Here is a 24,241-nt window from a genome sequence, read left to right on the forward strand (position 1 = left end):
AAGAATAAACACATTTCTTAATGAAAGCAAGAAAGCACTCTGGTGATTAATAAGGTCCACAGAGGAAAAAAATGTACCCTTTTACCCAAAAGGTCGTTTACCACATTCAGATGTGGTGGTGTTTGAATAAATACCATATTCATGACAGAGATTTCAGTATCGTATGAGTCAGTTATCTGAGAAAAGAAACTAAAAATTAACTTTCTATCATTGTATTTGGAATAAAAATAATCGCAAATAGGAATGCAGCCCCGTCCCTGAAAGCCAAACTTTTGTCACATAAAAATAAAAGCAAAATACAGTATTTCCCAAATCCCATTTTCCCTGGGAGGCTATTAAGAAAGTGGATAAAAGTGAGTGTCAATGTCACCTGAAAATTTACCATCCCCATTCTAATCACAAACATATAAGGCAGGTTGAAAAAAATCATCCTTTTAATCTAATTTCACTCTTTCTTCAGCAAGCACTGGAGCCCTGATTAGTTGAAGACGGTGTCTCAGCTCCCCGGCACTTCCCAGCGGCCAGGCTGGCCCGGCAGACCCGCCACCACAGCTTCCAGCACGGCAGGACGATGCCCAGAGCGAACCCCTGAGACCCAGACTCAGACTGCCGGGACGGCCACGTTACCCCTGCCGGCGCCGGGCACCGCGGCCGGACGCCGCCGCGGGCCGCCGCGCCCCCGCTCGTCCCCCGTCGCGCATGCTCCCGCCTCACCGCCCCGCCTCGGGCTCGGCCTGCCGAAGAATACTGGGCTCTCGGCGGCCCGTAGTTTCCCTGGCAACCGGCAGGAAGCGTCACCGGGCGCGAAGCTGCCCGCCCGCCAGGTGAGGGGGTGTCGGTGCGGCCGGGCGGTACCGCTGGGTCGGGTCGGGCCCTGCGTGTCGCCGCCGGGCAGCGGCGCAGCCCCGCAACGAGCCCTCGGGGCACTGAGCGGCCGCCCTTCCCGAGGGGCCCGTAAGAAAGGGGGATACCGCTGCCCACCGGCCCGGCGCTCCCCTCTGGCCGCCTTGACCTGGGTTTCCCCCCGAGAGAGTGGGAGCTGTGGGGAGGGGAGAGGGGCCCGAGGAGGGGCGTGCGTGTCCCTCCTTGTCGTCTCGCTGGGTCTTTTGATGTCCCACGGTGTTCGCGAGGGTCGGTCCGGCGGCTCTGCGGTAGCTTGCCGGAGCTTTGCTGTTTGAGCCTCTTGGCGGTTACGGTGCTTGATGCCCCTTATCTCTCTCTTTCTCGGCCCTAGCTGCACTCCGGGAAAGTTGATACTCACCAGGGTAGGAGCAGCCTCGCCTTTAAAATCCTACTTACTTTCATTTCGCCTTTCTTAAGTGACTTCTAGAACCCAAACTCCATCCTCCTTTGAAGGATGTCTTTTAAAGGTGCTTTTTCTATTTCTATTTAAGGATTTCTCTCCTTTGCTTGAAGTCTGTCATCTGCTGCCAGTAGGACGGTTCACTTCTGTGTTAAGCCTTGTACGTCACTTGTTTGATGCACTACTATACTTCTGCTGTCTGATCTCCCTACAAATGCGTGACTCTCCCAGCTCTTGATTACACAAGACCTTTCATCTTGCTCTGAAGACTGAGACCTCCTTATGAAAAGTCCTTTTTCCACTCTGCCGCCTCCTCCTCTGGCAATACATAGGCGTGTTATCTCAGCTGCATTTTTACAAAACCATTATCACTGTCCTTAACTTCCACCTTTACTTTTGTCCCAAAGGGATAATATTGTTCCTGCCTGTTGTCACACCTTTTGTTTTTTACTTTCTCTGATGGTACAACCAGTGACTTTTGAAATGCATCTAGATTTTGTCATTTGGTGAAACCTTAGTAAAGTCCTTAGCATGTATCTTCGTTACTTCTTGGAAGAGAAAAGAATTTGAATATATCTGAATTACTTCTGAATACTTTTCTGAGAAAAATATTTATGTTGTTCATAGCAAGATGACTGTTCGCATTATGAGCAACTGTACATTTCAAAGGCACTGATAGCACTATTTTGTGATATATAATGCTAATGTCAAGAACTTACCTGGTGTTTTTATAGTATAAAACCATTTTGATTCTTATTTTTCTGATAGTTAGAAATGCGTTTTCTAACTCTAATGTGATTAGAGTTTTGTGATAATAAGCTGGGACTTACAAAATCAGTAAATTTTCTTTCTATGTTACTGTTTGTCTTTTAGGGCTTCAGATTCTTTCTGGTTTTAATGATTTGCATTTTACAAACAAAATAGTTCCCATAAGTGTCATTTAAGTTTTTCTGTGTTCTGAAGAGACTTTTGTCTAATTGTGGGAAGTTAGTTCTTCTTTTAAAAAGGCTGTTGCTGGAGTCAGGCCGTATTCTGAAAATGGTAGGAAAGAGAAACCAAGATGTACAGTGGGTGAACTGATTTTAATCACTAGTTCTGATTAAATTATCAGTCAAGAAGTATTGATTTAAACTTTCAATTTTAGTTTTGCTTTGTTTGTGTATTTTAGCTAATTTGGTAATCATTACTATATGTTGTTTCTCAACAGGCAGTAAAACTTAGGCGCCACATTTAATTCTTTCTACAAGTCATAAGAACATAGCATATCTACACAAGTGCTGGGGCCTTATCACTTCTTACTAGAAGCAGAAATAATGCTAAAGATTTAGTAGTACCTGACTGGAATTTCAGTACTAAGGAAGGAGGGAAGAATTAGAAGAACCAAGCTAAACAATAAGGACTGCATGTACAAGATTCTGGCAGAGATTAGGGCGGGTGGTTTATAGAGCTGAGGGAGTGGTAGTGTGGCAAAAGAAATCTGCCTCTCTAGTTCATCCTGGTCTCAGTATTTGGAATTTAATCATGTTGTTGACAAAAACAGGTGTTATCAACTTGCGAAAGGTGATGGCTGGATGGCAAGCTCCCTATTCATCCTTGTGGCAGTGTTTGTTTATATGTATTATTTAACTGGCTTCCTATTGTTTTCATTTCTACATGGTGTCATTTCTTGTTTACTAAAGGAATGTAATTTCTTATTTACTAAATTGTTTTCTCCATCCAGAGCACACCACAGCATAAATTATGGAACATTAATAATATTCAAAACTAGAATTTTCATGCTTTATAATTTTATTAACATTTGAAAGCCCATCTTTTCCCAGGAATAATTTATATTATTCATCATAGTGTTAGGCTTGGTATGTTAAATAGGCAGTAGACTGTTATTTTTATTAGGGACATTTTAACGCAATTACATACATATATAATAACACGTGTAGCTGGTGCATTAACATTTAGAAGATGTGTACCTAAATCAATATTTAAGGATGTATACAGAAAGTTATTTTTACATTCTTTTTAACAAAATACTTTCGTTCTTCTTATTGGAATTCATTTTCTGTGTTCTTTCTTTGCTACTTTACAGTTATTTTCTCTTCTCTTATTGATTCTGCTTTGTTTTTTGTGTCCTGAATCTGCTTGCTCTTGCGTTCATTCTTTCGTCCTGGCCATTCCTCAAATCGTTACTGTCTTCTGTTGTAACTCTACCCAACCAGCTTACTTCACTCTGGGCTGTTCTGCTGAGCACTGTATTGCTGCTTGGATTTCTGTAGGATATCCTGAAGGCAGACTGTAGCTAATTTCACTTTTGCTGCAGGTCTCAAAGTACAGAAGTAAAGGGGAGCAGCGCAGGATTAGGAGACGTGTGCATTTGAAAGATGGAGTGATGAAACTGTCAGAATTATTCTGTGCACTTCTTAGTGCACTAGTGCACTTAGTGCGCTGCTTAGTTATAAGAATAAGCATTTCTTTTCTAGTACACTTACTCAGATTTTCTTGATTGATTGTTCATGTCAGTCTTTGGACCCTAGGATTCTAACCCTTGATATTCTGTCACATAGGAATGAAAACTATTTTATGTTTTTAATCTTTTTCTATTCTAGGAAGTAATGTTCTAAGAATGTCAACAGGCATCCAAATAAAACCAAAGACTGCAGTACAGAAAAGTAAGACATCTTCTTTGCCATGTTCTCCAGAACCTGCACTTAAACCACAGCCAAAGCCTAGTGATAAGCTCAATCCTAAAACTATTGATCCGGTATGTATATGTCGTGGCTTTTCTGTTTGTTTGTTTAAAACAGATCTCTTGTTGGAAGAAATTTCCTTACTTTATGAAAAACATGCAGGACATGCTTCTTCTGGTCCTGTTTTGTAAATTGAAACTAAACTTTTGTTATTAATCATACATTCCCTAATTTCTAAGCTCGACGTAACATGTTTATTACTTTTTTAAAAAGGGGGTTTTGGTACAATTGTGGCTTGGATGGTAACTTTTTTGTTTTCCATATACTTTTGCCCTAAAAAGAGATTTAGAAGTAAGACTTAAAAAGGGTTGAGGTTTTTTTGGTTATAAATTTTGTCACCTGCTTCTTCAGAGGAACTGATCTCACTTATGCAATGAAACCAAGAATCAGGTAGCATCTTGAAGATCATCTAGACCTCATAAAATCTAATAAATTAATTGCTAGCGAGCACTACTTGAAACTCCCAAGTACTGTGAATATGTAATACTTTGGGAAGAATTTGAGCTCTCAGGAGAAAACTGGTGAAAGGAGTTGTTTATTTCACAGAAGTCCTGCGCCTGGAGAACTAGCTTTGAGTGGGTGAATTATAGCTCACAACTGGGCCATATCAGCCAAACAATTAATAATGTCACAAATGTTTGAAAACAAACTAAATGTGGGAGTGCTTTGGTGAGGTACTAGTTTGCCATGAACAGAGGCTGAATACTTTCATGTGGGCTTTCTTTTTCTTGAAACCTTTTTGCAAGTAGTACAATGACTTAAATAAGCCAAGAAGTCATCAAATCATGCACACAATTTTAACAATGTTAATGTAGGTTCAAACACTCAAAAGATAAAAATTAGGATTCCATGGTATTTCCTGCTATATGCTTTGTGATAAGATGTTTAATCTGGGAAGTAGCATTGAATGATCATGCTAATAAATAATATCATAGTTCATATGCATGAGAAGTATGTATATGATAAGAAACAACTTTGTGCAGGCTTTCCTCCCGTGAAGTTCCTAGTTTCCTTCTCCAGTGAGTCCTTCCTAGATTCTCACCCAATATGAACCTCCCCGCTGATTTCCAGTGCCCTCATACCATCTTGCCCAACAGCTGGCGTTTCTCCCACATCTTGCCACCTTGTACTTTTGTCTATACTCGGATCAAGATGGAATTGGAGTAAATCTGCCTTCTGCATGTTACTAATATAACAACAATAAGAGGATCAAGAAATTGAGAGGTCCTTAATCTGTTAAGGAGAGAATCCATAAGATTTCAGTGTTAAGATTAGCAAGAGAAAATAGAAAAATAAGGGTATTCCATCAGGAGAGCACTGATTCTCCAATATTTATTCATTTTTACAACTTCTTAGCCAGACAATTCTGAAAAGCATTTTTCTGATAAATGTACCAAATATGTTTTCCACCTTGCAGTTCTTTTTTTAACTAGTTTTATGACTAAGTTTCTTTTTTGGTAAACTGCAGTTTTAACATATTCAAAATAGTTATCAAACATTACTGTTATGAATAAATAATGCTTTTTTTTTTTTTTGGCCTCACAGTTTGGTGCTCATTCTCGACCACCTTCTGCATTTGCTGCTATATACGCTAAAGGTGGCATTCCTTGCAGGTGTGTTGGTTTTGTTTATTTTTTTTACTAAATACATCATGGTTAGGTAGAATTACACAGATTGAAATACATCTATTCATGTTTGATCTTTTAGTTAGGCTGTTTCATTCCATTCATTTCTGAAAAATTTCTGATACTTAACTCTTCAAAGCCGAAAGCAATTTTCCATGTCTTTGAAACTGTCGTCTTTTGGTTCATTTTTTATGCTGTATTAGTACTGAAGCTGTATTTTTAAAGAATAGCTAGGTATTTGCAGATTTGGTTTGCTAAGCCTCTTTCATGAAAGAAGTTGATTTCATCATGTTGTGGTGTTTACTTTTCCCTACTAACAAAGATAATAAAATCAGTGCCATTTTAGTAAGCAGACATCTTGCAGTCTTGTTTTTGTCTGAAGTAAGTAGTATGACAACATTTTCTTGAATATTCCAATTCTGTAGTTGTCAGCAATATCAGGTATTAACAAAACTACTTGTAAGTAATAGGTTGTGGTATTTTAAGTTACTTTTGTCTGTTATGTATTTGCCTAGACAATAAGCACTTTAGTGTTTTGTCAAGTGGATGCAGAATTACTTAACAAAAATTTAAGTAATTGTTATTACATGTATATACGTGTATAAAATAATCATTAATACATAGCCTTTATCTGTATCTTAGGAGTAACTGATGAATTCCAATATGATTTTCTTTCAGTTTCAACTGATTCCCCTTACCAATTGTTATTTGAGGAAAATGTTTCTTGATATTTATCAAAATAAGTAACTTTGCAAAGGGAGCATCTTCATTATTGGTATGAGAGGCATCTATAATTTTTATTGCTTTTATTTTCTGATTTCTATATAATTGGGAGCAGAATTTTGAAAACTGCCGTATTTGGGAATTACAATAATTGTGCTGTTAAATACCATTATACATTTCACTAAGGAGAGCAGTATGTATTGAAATTGTGTATATAACATTATAATAATATTGCAAAACAGTTGGTGATATATTTGAAGAGAATAGTGTTAGCAATAAATTATATATTATTGTATGTTACTTTGTTAAAAATTTATTCTTTGTACAGGTTAGTGCATGGCTCAGTAAAGCACAGACTGCAATGGGAATGCCTTCCTGAAACTGTGCCCTTTGATCCTCTTCTTGTAACATTGGCAGAGGTAAACTCAATTTTCTTGCAAAGTTAAGCATACAGGATTTCCTAATTGCAGATGGCATTTTGTAACAAGCTAAGCTAGCTTAGACTCACCTACTAGGGAAATATGAAAAAAACATTTGTGAGGATCTTGTATGAATGAAGATGGTCAAGAACATTGCCATTTGTAGTTCTTTAATTAGAGCATTCTGGGAGAGCTAGGTAGAGCTATTTAATCTTCAAGATACTGGCCAAATAGAAGACTGCATCTCAGATTCTCAACTGTTGAATGAAATATTTCAATCCATTTGTGGCTTTGCAGGTTCTTTTGTAAACAAAATTGTTCTAATTCTTTTTGTATATAAAGCTTACATATTGAAGTAAGAGTGCTCTCCTCAATAAATTGAACTAATACAGTGGAAATAGGATCCTGTAAATAAGTGAAAGAGAAATCTTATACATTATGCCCAGTCTTCTGTTTTCTCAGCATCTTCTGTGACATTTATCACCAAATATGTTTCAGGAGTGTAAATAAATGTTGAATCCAGTGTGGCAGATGGAATAAAGTGCATACTCTAGGTGGCGCTTTTTAAAATTTTTTTTATTATAAAGATTAAACAAAGCTGTCAGTTCCTAAAGAAACTTAGAGCTCCTATTATGGAAAGAAGAAGGACTTCGGCCATAGGGCTTTAAATCTTTGAGTTCTGCCAGTCAGGTCTCCACTAGAAGTGCATATTTGTAGCATCTACAAGTTTTTGGTGTTGCAGGGAGGGGGGTGTGGTGGGGCATGTCTTTCCTTCCATAGTTCACCTTCCCCCACCCCCTCCCACCCCCCCCCCCACCCCTTCAGGGTATGAAAACCACTTACAAACATAGCCTATTCTTGTTCATGGTCTTGTTGAAAAATTACCTTGGGTAGTTAGATTAAAGGTAATGAAGTACAAATATTGATTGAATTGGCAGTATTCATAATGTGAGTTTTAATAGTCAATGTTCCAAAAGAAAAATGAGTAAGAATATTCTGTAAGCAGAGTTGTACTCAATGGCTCCACATGGTGGAGTTAGTGTATTTTATGTTTTGAACTGATGTAACAAAATCTAAACATCATCTTGCTGCTATGTGGAACTTTTAAAATGTGTTTTTGTTTAAAAGAAGACTCACTATTAAGCAAACACGTTTTACATTTGCAACAGGGTCTAAGAGAGACAAAACATCCCTATACATTTGTTTCAAAGGAGGGTTTTAAAGAATTACTTATGGTTGAAGGTGCTACTGAAAAAGCAATTCCCTTGTTGCCTCGTCTAGTTCCAGTGTTAAAGGCTGCATTGGTATGTCTTACTCTTCATGCAGAGATTTTAATGGGTTTGATTATTTTTTTTCTTTTTTCTTGTGCTGGTGAGGACTGCACGGAAAATATTAATGTGATAAATCTATTGCATGGGCTTTTGGTTTGGGGGGTGGGAATAGTTTCTTTTTCTCATGTTAACCCTGCCTTGGTTTTATTAGCTAAATATGTCTTTAACTGTAAATTCAGATGGGCAGCTCCTTGTATAGCTGTATGACAGTAGCTATGGGCAAATTCTGTGGAAATGTTCTATTAAACATCTCAATATAAGCGGAAATAAGTATATGTATTGGTGGTGGTTTTATATATCCACATAGCATGCAAAAAAAAAAAAAAATTGAGGTGAAGTAAAATGGAGATGCAAGAATAAATACTCACCTGTTACATTTAAAAATTCAAAACATGCTACAGAGATAAAACAGAATATGCCAATGAGGAAAAGGGAAGAATACAGTTAAAATGTTTGAGGTCGTATTCTTCATTTTTAAAATGTTTTAAACTTTTCTATGCCTTCAGAAAACAGTGAGGTAAAAGTATTGGCCTCAAAGGTAATCTCTTTTGGATCTTTTTCCTATCTATCAGAGCCCTTTTCTGGTCAGCAACTTGCTATCCTTCAATCTAGCTGTGTTTCAGTTCTGATTTTATAGAGATGGCTGAAAGTTTGAAAATTCTTTGTGATCTCAGATCAGAGGTGTAATAGAAGATCAGAATTGTGTGTTGTCAGTATCTTTGGTTTAGTTTGGAAGACAAAATTAGGAAAAATATTCTTGTCCATTCTTCCAATTACTGTTATTAATCTGATAATTTTCATTGTTGCACTGTTTTAGTATAAAGTCTTGTTAAACCTTCTACTACACAAGCAGTCAATGACTTCTAGTTAAAAAACCAAAAACGTTCAGGGCCCAAATGTCAGAGTGGAAAAATAACTGTATAAATAAGTCAGGTCAGTATTAGTACAAGAACAAAATAAATTGTCATGAATCAATTTCTCTGCTAAAGGAAGAGTGAGATAACTAAGCCATTAGAGAACTCAGAACTCATAGAAGAACCTTCCCATGGGAGTAATAAAGATGACAAAGCACCCTAGAAGTAGATAAGAGCCTGATAACTGCTGGCAGGTGACAAAGCTGCAGTTGGCAGGGGACTAAATTAGTTGAGCCAGAAAGTCATTGGCTCCTGTGTTTCTCCAACAAAGACAATTGTTGTTGTGAATTACATAGAAATTACCCTGAATTCATTACATTTGTAACTAAAATGTTGTGTCTCAATTTCAACATATCCGCATTTGAAGGGCTCTTTCTAATATGCTATGAAGCACTGAAATTGTTGTAGTAGTAAACTGTTTGTTTTGCCTGACGAATTTTTTTATTTCATCAATAGTAAATTATTAGTTTCCTTGTCTCAGAAGAAACGCAAGAGTTTCACTGACATTTTGTGGATACTTTTGATTTCTACTTTAAAAATATACTTACGTTTTTAAATGTTACCTCTAGATACTAATATTCAGTCACATTGTACTTGTATTTCTAAACTTGTAACATTATAACAAGTTATATATAACTACAGTTGCACGGTAGTTTTAATTTTTAAAAATACTGTACATCATTATAACGTAGAGATTGCAGTTTTGAAGAACTTGTCCATTTGTCTGAATATTACTGACAGCATTTTCTTTTTCCCCCCCTCTGAAGGCTCATTTGGATGATGAAGTATTCAGAAGGGGATTGGATGCTCTGGTTCAACTGAGTGCTGTTGTTGGCCCATCTCTTAATGATCATCTTAAGCATCTACTCACAAATGTAAGTTTTTAATGCTGTAGTAAAAAACCATCTGTATTTTTATGGTGCTTTTGTTGAGATGTTTACTATAATACCTGCACAGATACAGTGGAGGACTCAGCAGTTCCATGAAAAGCATTACTTCATATATTCCTCTGTGTAAGTCCATCATTCTTTAATAATATGGTGACTTACAAAGTTCTAGCAAGGTCCAAAAACTGTTGTCAACGTAAATTGGAGAATAATGGAAGTATTGTCTCTACTATTTAAAAAAGATCCAGCTTCAAGCCTGACGTGAAATAGATGCTATTTTTTGAAGGGAAGTTTATGTTTATTGCAAAATTAGTTTTGCATTTTAAGTGTCAGTATTTTAAAAAATCTGTGAAAGTTTCAATAAATTAACATAAGCAAATATTCCCACTTCTTTCAGATGGGAATTCTGCTCAAGGAAGTTTTCACTAAATAAACTTAGAGTGGGATTGTAGAAAGTATTTTTATACTGAGTCCTTCTGTAGGCATCCTTCCTCTGTCAGACAGGCTTTTCATGGTTTCGTTTAGCCTGCTTCCAAACTGCACTTTTACAGCAAAATAAAAGGACCTTTAGACATCCAATGCAGAAGAGAAAAATTGCAGTAGGTTTTTTTTAAAGTATTTCCACTATAATAAGTCTCTTTCAGTGCACATGAAAAATGCGTTAACTTTTCATGTGGACAGCACTTCAAGAATGACTTTTTTTTTTAAGGTTGATACCTCTTTAAAATTTGTTTGCTAAAAGAAAAAAAAATTAAATAAGTATTTTTTTGGCTAACAGTTGAGCCGCCTTTGAATTTAAGTTTCTCATCGGTTAACATTTTATTCCTTTTGCCTTGACTGAGTTCCATACTTTGACACGAGTTACAAGCTATAAAGTGATGTTTCTTTTTGGTTTTATTTTTCCAAAGACAAGGTGAAATAAAATAATAAAATAGAATTATATTGGCCTCTTTGCATATATTGTACTATATTGTGCAACAAACCTTTTTATTTTGCTTTTCCAATAGCTTTCAAGGAGATTAATGGATAAGAAATTTAGAGAAAAAATTACTGTTGCTCTACAAAAGTTGGAGCAATATGGTGGAAAGGTGAGTTGGCCAGATGATTATTCTGTAATCTGCACATTTGAATGCAACTTTGCCAAAACAACTTCCATCTCTGGCTTTCAGATTAAGAACCCCATTCTGAAAACTACTTATTTTTACATGTCACAGCTATCCATATTGCATAAAACATAGGATTTTGCACTGTGGCAATCAGCAGAGTTGTGTTCCAGTCTGTAGTAAAATAGTTGTTTTAGTCTGTTTGACATTGAGTGGTAACAGAAATGACATTAAATCTCTGGGTAATCCATATTCTGACAGTTAGGTTGTCTCCCATTTTTTTATCTATATCTCCCACTTTTCATTTGTATTCTCCATTGTTTTAAACTCTGAGTGGGAAATACAGGAGTATTTCTCAGAAAAATATTCCAAGGGATCCATACCTCCATAAGAAGCTGCATGGCTGGACTCTTACAGCACAGCACACCAAGCCCCATTCAGGAGAACTCTTTTTGGGAGCAAGCATGCATCTATGTGGATCCCTACCCATGATATTTACTTGGAATATTTTTTTGTCCTTGGTGGGAAGCTTATGCGGACTTAGTGGTTAGAGTTACTCACTGTTCTTTCTTGAAAATTCTCCATTTCTCTAGAAAGCCTGAATTTTTTTTCCAGGGTTTGAACTGATGTGACAAATGGGTTAGTTGCGTAGGGTAAGATCCAGGATGCCTAATATAAGTCCTTATTCCAAGTTGGGCATTGCGGTACTTAGAAGGTACATGCTTATGCTGAGTAAAGCATGTGAGCTTCTTGTACAGACCATAGGGTAGGCTGGGTGCCTATGAAGAGTGATCCAGGAATTCACCAAATGTCAACGAGTAAATAGCTTCTGGCCCCTTCGGGAGTATTGACACCTGACTCAGGCTGAATATTTGTCTTGCTTCGATATGCCTGGGATGCAGGCTTCGTGTTCCTTTTTCTGAGCCTAAATACCTTTCTCAACAGGATTTACTCTTGCTAAAAGATACCTTTTGCTGTTATTGATGATGCCTGCCCATTCCCACTAATAGCTTAGTGTTTAGGTCACTTACTGAGGAAATCAGATACTCACATTCCAGCCCACCCTGGTTAACCTGGTTAGATCTGCAATTGCTATAAAGGAAAAAATGCTTTAAGTAATAGACAGCAGAGTATTCTGCTGCTGAACATTCTGTTGCCATTTTTTGTTGTACTGTACATTGTGCAGAAAGGAGGAGAGAAGAAAAGGTGAGAGAGTATGGGCTTGGATATTCATCTAAAAGAGAAAATATTTGCTTTCTTGACCCTATGAACACTTGCATGTATTCTATTAAATGGTCATTGGTAAAGAATAGGAATAACCTAAAGGCCGTAAATATAGGTCTACCAGTTCTGAGCTTGTGTGCCTTAATCAATAGGCACCCAAATAATCAGTAGCCACCACTTTTTTTTGTGTGTGTGTTCATATTCCTTTAAGGGCAGTAGCAGTGTTCGTATTACAGACTTGAAAAACATCATGACAAATAAAGAAGCATGACAGGTTTTTTTTATTTATATGTAGGGAGACAAGAAAAGGAAAATTATGTCTCATCTTGATGTTCTGAAAATTTAGGTTTAGATAATGTAACTAATCCAGTGAATCATTAACCTCTAATTCTTCTGTCTGTCCCCTGATTTTTTTGTAGTCTTAGCGGTTTTGCAATTAGGCCTTTCTGCCTGTCTTTTAAAAATACTGCAATAAGATAAAGCATAAAACTGGAAACAAACTCAATTGTATAGTTTCATATAGAGACTATATGAATACTCACATATGTAGTGCCTAGTGCTCCTTAGTTTGATTAAATTTGTTTTATTTTCATCAACAGGCAACTGTGGCTATCATCAAATCTAAAATTCCAACCTATTGTTCTATCTCCTCTTGATCAAGAAAACTGTAGTGATTTGTACTGTAAGGTGGAGTTTGGAAAGAAACTGCCTGTGAACATCACTGACATTTATTTGGGTATGATATATTGTCTTAAAATAATGACAATTCATCAGTATGATGGAGAGTGGGAAAAGTCCTGCCAGTTTGTGAATATGTAATTATGGAAGACTATTTAAAATAATTCTCTCTGTGTTGGCTGCTATTTGCACATGCATTGTACTTAAAATGACATTGACTAATTTGCTATTATTTCAAAAGCAGAGTAAATATTGACTCTTATTTTGTTGTAAATTACAATTTCCTTTAATAGATCTGCAGTGCTTAATATGTTTTGTACATTTGTGTGATGCAAAATAATTTGGCTGTAATTACTTAAATAGTAACTAACTTGGTGTTAAATTACATATGTATGCCTGCTTTTGAAACACGTAACTTAATTTGTGCCACAGGCACAGATGGATGCAGTTTGGGTTCATCAGGACTTACTGGGTTAGATGTAGAACTATGAGAATTCATCCAGACTTCTTGAGAGTCAGTTTTTAAAGGTATGAAGCTGAGCACGCTAAACAGGTAGCATAAGGTGCAAAACTGAACTTGCTCAGTGCATTCTCAGCACGTTGCTTTGAGAAGCTGGAGAGGCTCTGGAGAATACAGTGCAGAGGCATCAGGTTGCTCCATACAGCCACAGCCTAGATTTTGCTCAACTAATTAGTTCCAGTTAGCTTTGGGCCTGCTGAATGTGAGCTAGATGTAGGAGGCAACTTTGGAGTATTTACACCATGCTCCCTTTGCATTGAGTTCCATAATGCCACAGATATGCTTGGGACTAGCTTGTGAATTCAGCTCCAGACAAGCTAATAAACTTCTGAATGTGGAAGCTATGAAAAAAAAATATGACTTAAAGGCAATAAAAAGATCGCAGAAGCCAGCTTACCTGGCTGTCAAGCCTTGTAGGGTGCAGCGTTTGTCCATGAATGTATTTGAACTTGATTGAAAAATAATTCCTACCAGGTCTTGTAATAAATACTGTTCAGGGTTCATGTTGTTGTGGGTATTCGAGTAACTCTGTGAGGGAGAGCTGACTGAAGTAACAAAATTTGCCATAGGACTTTTTCCCCTGAGGAAAATTCAGTTCTGGAATTTAAAGTTGTTGGAAGGGGACTTTTTTGGTCATCAAAAGATGCTGTTGCATAGGCATAAAAAAGTCTGTTATATGAAAGCAATTTCAGAATTTTTGGAAAATTACCACTGCTTGGCTAAATTAAATTTACTTCAGGACTGTGCTAAGATCTCTGCTGAGATCAGAACTGTGCTAAGTCAAGATACATGTTTTTAAGCTTTTTTTAAAAAATTAATGTTGTTGACAAACATGTTCAATTTGAAGAAATACAAGTATTTGTTTAACAACTCCAAAAAATGGATCATGCTGCTTGTTTTTCTTCATGTTTACTTTATTTTTTTTTTTTTTTACAAAATGTGCACATTTAGTTTACACAAACACGCTACAGCAGATTTCAGGTGTACATGTATTGTACTACTCTTATCCTACACTGGTGATAGCAGAGCAGCCTTCAACATGCCTCTAACATCCCATCTCTACACCAGAATAGATACCTGATTTATTTTTGCAAAAGAATGCTTGCAACATTCTTTCTACTTCATTAATCCCCTTTCTGCAGCAATGTCACAATGAAGAGTGGCCTATCTCTGATAGCATTTCACATATTTTGAAGTATTGGCATAAACTCTGTGGACAATATATCTTAAAAATTACATGGATGGGGGGCAGTATTATATTTTAGGTACATACTTTTTTGAGAAAAATCTTTCTAGGTTCAGAATGAAGGTAGCTCCAATCTTAATGAAGCAATGATCCTAAAAAAATGTAATGCAGTTATCACATATAGATGATATTATATAGCTAAAGTTTCCAACTTTTTCCTGGTTCTGTCTCCTAATTAAAGATATTACAAAAAGCTGAAACAGATGTTAGCCTCTCTAGCAGATACTAGTAGTAGATGTCACTACATAGTGATATTCATTCTGAGCACTGAGGTGGGATGGAATTTTCAAAAGAAGTTCATGCCTTTTTCTTCGTTAAAGGCAGAAAGACGTGTACTCATGAAAACAGTGTTAGGATCCAGTTAAGGTTTCTTCATGAAAAATTCGAAGTCAGAAGATCCTTAATTTTAGGCAAAGAACTTCGTGGACACATCCAAGAAGAATTAGAAATACAGTATGTAAGACTCCTTGGTACTCATGTCATGATAACTTAAATGCAGATTTACTAGATAAGTGTGATTGATAGAAGCTTACTTGTATTTGTTAGGGAGTAATGTACCTATAAGCATTTCTTTTTCTGTTCTATAACAGTTCTTCCTCTCAAGTTATCTATTTTGTTAGGTTTGTTTTTTTGTTTGTTTTTTTAAGAGAAAAGCAAGTCAAAGGTGGAAGGCAATTGCAGCAAGATGTGCATTGCACATTGATTATAGCACTTTAACTCAAAGTAGTATTCAAAAAATGAGGACTACACCATACAAATGTGAGAAGAAAATACATGGCAATGCCTCTGTATAAATTAGAAGCTAAGATTTAAGAAATACACTCAAACACCTGGAGCTTAATCCAGTACAAATGAGTAGCAAAACTAAGAGTATTTATTTAACCTCCTTGTGATAGTATCTATTTTATCTAGAGGCTAGAATGATAATAAAGCTGCATAACGTCGGGTCTTATTTTGTTTGGGTTTGGAGTAAAAACGTGACTTTTCAGAACAATCTTATTAACTAAGTAGCCACTGTTGAACTGCTAAATTGTATAATTTAGAAAGTTTTTTTGGGGGAAAAGTTTATAATAAAAAATTTCTTTGTATAATACATGTCTCAGTGTAAAGCTGAGTAATTTTATTTATGATAAAGCGGGAAATCCATCTTTTAGATAATGTTGCAGAATAGCTCGTATTTGTCCATTAGTTGTAGACCTAATGTCTTCATTAAATCACATTTTCAAAGAGTTGCATGGATCGCATTATATTCTCATCCTGTAAAAAAGACAACAAAAAAACCAAAAATCATACACCATTACAAATGTAGTTGGCAAATATCTATAGTGAAATTGGGTAGAACTAACTGTATTTTAGTTAATGACAATGTTATTTTTCAGCTTGTTTGGCAGAAGCAGAAAAAGGCTGTTAATGGATCTATGCTCAAGTAGATTTTTGTATATATTAATTAAACCAAACTATTCTGTCAAGAATTCAATAACATGTTAAGAAAATTAAGTCTGCAGTATTTCAGAGGTTATAAGTTTATATCCGGTATAACAAAATACATATAGACAATAAATACTCAAGGAATAATTGTTGTATCTGAAGTGTGAATCCATACATGGAATTGCTAGTCCTGTGTATCATACACAAGGAGCCTTTTTGCAATTCTAGGGCATCCTATTGCATAGCTAGGGATGACTCTAAAATAAAATAGATTTAAGTGTGCATCTTTGTCTGAACTGAAGAATCAGGCAATTCCACAAACATCACCGCAACGCTCTTTGACTCCTCAGCTCAGACTTTGTGTGTGTTCACAGTGAAAGATGTTGACTGCTTTCCAAAGCTACTTCTGCTTTCTGACTGCTTTGCATTAGGTAGGTAACAAAACCTTTGACTTCCTAGTTTTGCATAATGCTTACTGATGCATCACTCTGTACTCCAATTTTTATCAGTAAATAACTCTCAGCACGTCAGTCAGGGAAAAAATAATTTTTTTGTAACATTTACCTTTCAGTGTATAGAAGAAAAAATTTACTTGTAGTAGCCCATATTTGGTGGCGCTTCTGGATTAACAGTTGGTTGCACAATACAATATATATACAATACAAGAGTATATAACATGCTCATTTAGCATTTGCTGGTCTCCACTGTAATGATCCTCTTTTTTAATCTGAATGCACACCACTTAGTACTTTCTTGAGAGACAATCTAGCCACCTTTAATTCTAGTGAATAAAAAGACTAAATTTGATAGAATATTTTAGGAAGTTTCATGAGAGAGGCATAAAACCCCCACTTCTTAGAAAGATTATCTCATACTGTTCTCCACTACTGATAGGTATGTAGGCTTTCTGTACATTAATGTTCCAATAACACATGATCAGTATCAATTTCCAGTTAAATTATTCACTGTTCAGTCTAGTGGGTGATTTGCTTTGTAGAAAATGACAAGTCTGAATAATTTTCTTAATTTATGTTATGAAACGTGCACAGTGGGGTTTTCATCTTTGATTCCGTATGTCATCTCAAGTGATGTTGCTGTGAGAAGTGATCTGCGCACTATTTTGTGCTGTTAAACTAACTTATGAAAGCAATGATACGTAATTTCAAAAAAATCTGTTTTGTAGGTTAATGCTTAAACAATTTGTGTAGGAAACTTACTATATTAAATTACTGGAAATTAAAATAAACTCACTTTTTCCCACTGCATTGTTTTGAAACGTTAATATAGCATTGAAGATCACTTACTAATGTAAGGTTAAAGTTTGGTTTAACTGGAATCATTTGTCATTTAATTATGTACAAATGCTTTTGTATATACATTGGCAACTAAGCTCAGCAAATGTGCAAAGCAAACATGTTCTTAATTTAGAAACAGTGTTTTGACACTTCCTACCAATTTTCTAATTTACGTGTCATCATCACTAATGAAACTAGTAGTTTTCTAAAATCAGCTCCGTATTTCTGAAGTTTGCTGTTTCTATACAGAAGACTTCCAAATGCCCCTCCTTTAGTCAGTCAAATGGGAAGAGTCTTTATGAGAAAATATAGCTTTGTCATAATATTTGGAACATGGTGACTGTTAGTAGCTTTTTTTTCCATCTTCAAAAAAAAAAAAAAAGCAGATGCTTGCATTAGAATTCTTTGGCAAGTGTATCTTTCTCATTTGCCTCTCTTTTTCAGTACATTTTTCTAAACAGTTTTTCATAATAGATCAGGGGAATCAGGTCATACACATTCCCTGTCCAAGATAGAGGGAGGATGAGGGGAAGCACCTTTGCTGTCCTCACTTAACTGTGGGCAAAGGTAGGTCCTTATACCCAGTGACCAGAGAAGACCATGCTCAAAGCCTGAAAGCTCGGTGATTCCCTACGTAACTGCTTAACACTTTGTGAACGGACAGGCCAATTTGCATTGGGACTGTGAATTAAGAGTCTTGAACTTGCTGTATACCTCAGGCTGTACAGTGCTACTGCATTGATAGTTTTGCCAAACCAGTATTCAGTACAAGGAGGTGATTTTAAAAAAGGCATATGCATGTATAATGAGTGTTTAAGAACACACCAGAGGCTCTTGATGCTACAAAAAAATCTCAGGAACCTGTCCCAGGAACCTGAAGCAGAGCCTCTGTATTCAGATATGCTCTGCTGTGTTCCTTCTTGCTCTTAAAGTAAGCATGCCATGCTTTCCTTAGTTATGACAACACACCAGTAAAAGGGATGTGCTTCTAAGACCCACTAATTTGTCTTCCAACTCAGAGGAATGGCAGTTCTCAGAGGCTGGCAACTGTTGCCCGAGAGACCATTCAAAGAAAAGGCTCCTGCAGCCTTTCCCTAGCAGAACAGGCTTCTAGTCTGTTTTAAGATGCAGGCTGGAGGGGATCTGAGCTTTAGAGTTTGGTTGAGGGTTTTTTGTAGTGCTTGTCTCTTGGCACGGTTTTGACTCTAATCTCACAGCTTGAGCTGGAACCTCGGGGCTGGCAAACATATCCACTGTATACCTTTAGCATGTATTTTCAGGTGTACCAGATGCTGGCTGCCATATCCATCAATGGGCATTCCCATTCCAAGGTCTGAGGTACAGTCATTTCTTACGCAAACTGGCAGGGAAGGTTTTGAGCAGATGTGGTTTAACATCAGCCTTAATGCCAAAGGAGGGTTTGTAGATGAGAAAGCCACCATAGCTGTTACAGCCTAGGGAGCAGCAGGAGCACCCGTCCTGAATGTCCTGATCCTGGTAAACCAAAGGTAACAGTAGAACTAGCAGTGGTCTAGAGGGAGGGCCAAGGGTGATTAAAGGTGTGGACTGGTTTCCCTAGGAGGAAAAATTGAATAAATGAGTATTTTACAGCTTGGTAAAGAGATACTGAATGAAGGGCAACAGCGATAACCACTGTTTTTCCATAACACAAGAACATATGGAAAACAAAAATATTGCATGGCAGGTCTAAAACACAGGCAGATTTACTACAGGAGGGATCACAGGATCATTTAATTTTGCTTTTGGCATCGTTAAATGCTCATGAAAGGTGAGACTCCTCGCTCCTGGAGTGATGTGACTCACTGCATGCTGAGGAAAGAAAGGAACCTGAACCTCGCCTTTTTAGATCAGTCTCGTACCCATTAGGATATTTAAAAAAGGTTTTCCTACGGCTGTGTCTTAAAAGGAAGCGGCCACTACTGTCCTGTGTGAAAAATGTAATCCTGAAAAGGCTGAAGCCACGTTAACTCCTGAATCAAGTTTCTTGAAGGCCTTGGGTTGAATTGTAACCCCAATTCTCATTTCTGAAACCAAATCTTGATATAAACATGAATTACACATTTTGCAGCCCAGAGGTCTTAATAGAAGAACAGGTCTTAGTAGGTAGAGAGACAAAAAATTAGGCAGCGAGATACATTTTGTATCAAAAAACATTGCCACCTTTGAAGTTAAAAGCAAGTGAAGGTGAGGTAAGTGGCAAGATGAGAACAGTGTCTCTGTCATGTAACAGTTTAGAGAGCATCTCTCACATGTATTCTGAATACTCAGAAGAGGTAAATAAGAAATTTTCTAACAGAACTGAGAAACTGTGAATCACATTGGAAAAGGAGAGCAGGCAATTCCCTACTGAAGGTACTAATTTTCTTTGTAAATGAATCACTCAGCCCATCACCATAATGGCTGTCATATCCAGATTAATCTTTAATTTAATTTCCAGAACTCTGCAGACCTCAGCCGGGAAGTAAATCTCATCTCTGTTTCTGACGATCACTCAGCTTTAGCAGAGCAAATGCCTTTCATTCGTATTGAACAAGACTGACAAGCTAGAACTACGGTCAATGCAATAGAGCACTGCCAACAGATAAGACACAATACCCATTGCTAAGGATATATACAGCCACAGTTAGAAGAGCTGTTGTCTTTCTTTCATCCACCAAAATCAATAGATTAATATCAGAGAGTCACTTACTAGATAGCTGTGCTCATGAGAGCAATCCCAAAGAATGACTACACATGCATATAAAAATTTATCAATTCTAGAGCATCTTTGCTATTTCCTGTTCAGCTTTCCCTATTCCATATGGTTATAAATCTGTCACTCACTAGCTGCATTTATCTTGCTAGTCTTGTTCTCTCCTGTCTCTTGTCTACTACTCTTTTCTTGGTATAGGAGATAAGCAATACACAAAGGCTATATTGTTGGTCTGTGTCGGCTTTGTATTAACCAGTCAGCCTGGACAAGGCTGAGGTATCAACAGAACGCTACTATGATTCCGTATATCTCACTGTAACAAATAGCGTTGGTTTGTCCTGGTTTTGGCTGGGATAGAGTTAATTTCCTTCCTAGTAGCTGGTACAGTGCTGTGTTTTGGATTTAGGGTGAGAACAATGTTGATAACACACCGATCTTTTAGTTGTTGCTAGGTAGTGCTTATACTAGCCAAGGACTTTTCAGCTTCCCATGCTCTACCGACTGAGAAGGCTGGAGGTGCACAAGAAGGTGGGAGGGGGCACAGCCAGGACAGCTGTCCCAAACTGGCCAAAGGGACATTCCAAACCATGGGACGTCATGCTCAGTACAGAAACTGGGGGGAGCTGGCTGGGAGGCAGCAATTGCTGCTCAGGGATGTGCTGGGCATTGGTCAGCAGGTGGTGAGCAATTGCATTGTGCATCACTTGTTTTGTATAGTCTTTTATATTATTATTATTTTCTCTTCCTTTGCTGTCCTATTAAACTGCCTTTATCTCAACCCATGGGTTTTACTTTTTTTTTTTTCTCCCGATTCTCTCCCCCATCCCGCTGGGGGGGGTGGGCGAGCGCCTGTGTGGTACTTAGTTGCTGACTGGGGTTAAACCACAACATGGTTTTATTTGCCATATCATTTTGCATAATGTAATTAAGCCTATCTTATCACTAAGTCTAATGTGACACTTTACAGTACATAACAACCTATTATCATGCCAAAGACTTGTCATCATTATTTTGTACTATGCTTATTTTGTACTGTGCCGGGTCCTGCACTTTGGCCACAACAACCCCATGCAGCGCTACAGGCTTGGGGAAGAGTGGCTGGAAAGCTGCCTGGCAGAAAAGGACCTGGGGGTGCTGGTTGACAGCCGGCTGAACATGAGCCGGCAGTGTGCCCAGGCGGCCAAGAAGGCCAATGGCATCCTGGCCTGTATCAGAAATAGCGTGGCCAGCAGGAGGAGGGAAGTGATCGTGCCCCTGTACTCGGCCCTGGTGAGGCCGCACCTCGAATACTGTGTTCAGTTTTGGGCCCCTCACTACAAGAAGGACGTTGAGGTGCTGGAGCGTGTCCAGAGAAGGGCAACGAGGCTGGTGAGGGGTCTGGAGAACAAGTCTTATGAGGAGCGGCTGAGGGAACTGGGGCTGTTTAGCCTGGAGAAAAGGAGGCTGAGGGGAGACCTCATCGCTCTCTACAACTCCCTGAAAGGAGGTTGTAGCGAGGTGGGTGTTGGTCTTTTCTCCGAAGTAACAAGTGATAGGACGAGAGGAAATGGCCTCAAGTTGTGCCAGGGGAGGTTTAGATTGGATGTAAGGAAAAATTTCTTTACTGAAAGAGTGGTGAAACATTGGAACAGGCTGCCCAGGGAAGTGGTGGAGTCCCCATCCCTGGAGGTATTTAAAAGACGTGTAGATGAGGCGCTTAGGGACATGGTTTAGTGGGCATGGTGGTGTTGGGTTGACGGTTGGACTCGATGATCTTAGAGGTCTTTTCCAACCTCAATGATTCTATGATTCTATGATTCCATATCATGTTTTTTTCTTGTGTTTTTTAACTGACAAATTAAAAGCAGTAACTTAAATTTCTGAAAATACAACTTATCTTTCCTTGTATCGTCTCCTGGTCTGAGAGCAAGCTGGTTTCTGAAGGGCAGAGGAGTGGAAACAGGCTGTAATTCCTGCTGCAGAAGTTTATTCTCATTCCTGGCTCAAGAGGCAATGAGCTGCTTTCAGCCATTGAAGGAAATTAACAGCCACCTGGGTAGTGTAAATACTTGCAATTGATAATCACAATCAGTTCTCACTCCCCTGCCTTGAGAAAACTTGCCTGCTGTTAACTCCTGCCATCCAACAATTTGCAAGCTCCTTGCACTCTCTCTTTTTAAGGCCTCCAGCAGGTCATGACTCGCTGTTTGAGAAACACTCCTATAGATGATAAATTTTCAAGCAATATTATTATTATTATTGCTGTGACTATATGCCAATTGTAACAGGAATGTGTTCCCCAGCATGGGCAGAAGATAGAAGTAAATATTTAGCTGAATGTGAAGAAACTTTTTGCTGCCAAGTACAGAGAAAACACTGTTAAAGAGAGAGGGGATGCAGACATAGTTGTCTAATAAGGATGACAGCTTGTGTATAACATCTCTACTACATATTCAGGTCACAAATTTATTTACGTTTTTAGTGGTTTTGTGTAACGGTGTACGTACATACTCTACCTTGGGAAAATGCTGTCCCTAGTATTAGGATTACCGTCACTGTCACTCCAGGAATCTGTGTAGCACTAGGATAGTATTAGCCAACAGATACAGGTTCAATACTTATCACTGGGTACTTACTTTCTGGCAGCTGTCGATGAATTCATCTATGGTAACTACTCCATCTTTGTTTTTGTCCATTTTCTGTTCAGAAAGAATAATAATGTATGTTTATCCTCCTGAAATCCTGTGTAAAACAAGTCCTTTTTATTATTCATTTCAGTTACGTGTCAGCCTAGGAACAACCAGGTCAAAATGCTGCAAAGATGTAGTAAGTAAAATACTAGAATAAGCTTAAGGAGCTTATTGTTGAAAAAGTAAGGTGTCATGAGTAGATCTGAGAAACTTGGGATGGAACCACAGAGAAGAAAAAGGATTACAAAATCGATAGGATATGCAAAACTGTTACAACAATGAAAATCTTTCCATACCTGCTAACAGAGCAGTCTTTTTGGCTCCCTATGTTATCTGACCCACCTGGAAAAATGTTTCCACATGTTGTCTAGGCGCATCCTCCTTGAGAACAGGATAGGTGCATTTTCCCATCATATCATATATTGCTTTCATGATATCAAGCATTTCCTGACGAGAAAAAAATGTCTGTGTCATGTAAGGTGCATTGTAGATACTGCTTTGACTCAGAACACATAAATGATTTTTAGGATTTATGTTTTAGAATAAAATTTTGAGATTGTGCCTGTTATTTTATGACTGAACAGCTTCAAGAAGGAACTACTGTGTTCCTAGAAATTCTAGCATGTTAGTTCAGCTTTCACAGATAAACTTGTGAAATAGATGCAGATGTATGATTTTGATTTTAAATTATTTAGAATACGTGCAAGTTCATGCATTGCGGGAAGAATCTCCCCTGAGGTCTTGTGAATAGAACTAAACAGGAAAAGAAGTTCTGTAACAGCAAGGGAATGGTCAAAGCACATCAGCTTCTTACAACTGAATTTTCCCTAGAGAAAATAGAAACATCCATGCACACACCTGCACATATGCAAAGACTCCTCCTTTTATATCAAAAGCTTTGAATTTTGTTCATAGAGTGGCTTGTGAAAACTATAAGAATAATTATTTTAAAAAGTCATCTGCCAGTATGCTGAGAAATTATTCTGTAGATCTCCTTTTTATAATAAACACAAAGTGTTTTTCTGCAAGTGTAAAATTATGCATTATATATATATATTTACATAAAGACCCAATTTTGAAAAACCATATATTTTTATGAAGGCACTCATTTGGTTCCACTGTAATTTAAGTGTGTGTTTAAATCCTTGCAGAGTGAAAGATGCAGGAATCTTTTTATGTAAATTCTGTTTCAAGTAAAAATTTTTAGAAGTAGATTTGTAAAATGCGTAACAATTGTGGCCCACTTACTTAATTCTTTTTTGTCCAAATATCCCACTGAACTACTTTATTCTAGTGACTGTATGTGCCAATACATAAGCATAAGTTGAAGCCAAACGTTTCTGTACCTGGAGAATTCTGAACTTTTACAATTTCTGTGATGATTTTCCCTTTTCAGTTTTTATATATACCTTTAAAATGAGA

The 24,241-nt window shown here is 37.5% G+C and overlaps 2 protein-coding genes across 15 annotated transcripts in view; one reads left to right on the top strand and one right to left on the bottom strand.

Annotated features, from left to right (window-relative positions):
• The first annotated feature begins 771 nt into the window (after positions 1–771).
• PACRGL (parkin coregulated like) lies at positions 772–14,826 on the top strand. 2 transcript variants are annotated; one of them, XM_076336032.1, is made up of 8 exons: positions 772–824; positions 3,904–4,058; positions 5,590–5,657; positions 6,721–6,811; positions 7,981–8,115; positions 9,824–9,931; positions 10,951–11,031; positions 12,870–14,826. In XM_076336032.1, exons 2-8 carry the CDS (start codon positions 3,921–3,923, stop codon positions 12,924–12,926), a joined length of 678 nt encoding a protein of 225 aa, XP_076192147.1. In that variant the 5' UTR covers positions 772–824; positions 3,904–3,920; the 3' UTR covers positions 12,927–14,826. The 2 variants fall into 2 exon arrangements, with proteins under 2 accessions (XP_076192147.1, XP_076192148.1); XM_076336033.1 differs by lacking the exon at positions 772–824 and adding an exon at positions 1,434–1,463.
• A 985-nt stretch (positions 14,827–15,811) lies between these two features.
• The window catches only part of KCNIP4 (potassium voltage-gated channel interacting protein 4), a 470,545-nt gene continuing 462,115 nt past the window's right edge, over positions 15,812–24,241 (bottom strand). For all 13 annotated transcript variants that reach the window (XM_076336026.1, XM_076336019.1, XM_076336023.1 and 10 more), the window contains 3 exons: positions 23,162–23,266; positions 22,766–22,828; positions 15,812–15,971 (listed from right to left, as the gene is read on the bottom strand). In XM_076336026.1, coding sequence (XP_076192141.1) covers positions 15,924–15,971; positions 22,766–22,828; positions 23,162–23,266 — 216 coding nt within the window. In that variant the 3' untranslated portion in view covers positions 15,812–15,923. The remainder of the gene's footprint in view (positions 15,972–22,765; positions 22,829–23,161; positions 23,267–24,241) is intronic.

This window comes from Aptenodytes patagonicus, chromosome 4 (genome assembly GCF_965638725.1).
Source record: "Aptenodytes patagonicus chromosome 4, bAptPat1.pri.cur, whole genome shotgun sequence".
Classification (NCBI taxonomy): domain Eukaryota; kingdom Metazoa; phylum Chordata; class Aves; order Sphenisciformes; family Spheniscidae; genus Aptenodytes; species Aptenodytes patagonicus.

Bases quoted from the DNA above. Each gene is read 5' to 3' on its own strand.
- PACRGL (XM_076336032.1), top strand. From the start codon at position 3,921: ATGTCAACAGGCATCCAAATAAAACCAAAGACTGCAGTACAGAAAAGT. The intron at 4,059-5,589 runs GTATGTATATGT...TTGGCCTCACAG, and splicing joins ATCCTAAAACTATTGATCCG to TTTGGTGCTCATTCTCGACC. The intron at 6,812-7,980 runs GTAAACTCAATT...CATTTGCAACAG, and splicing joins TTCTTGTAACATTGGCAGAG to GGTCTAAGAGAGACAAAACA.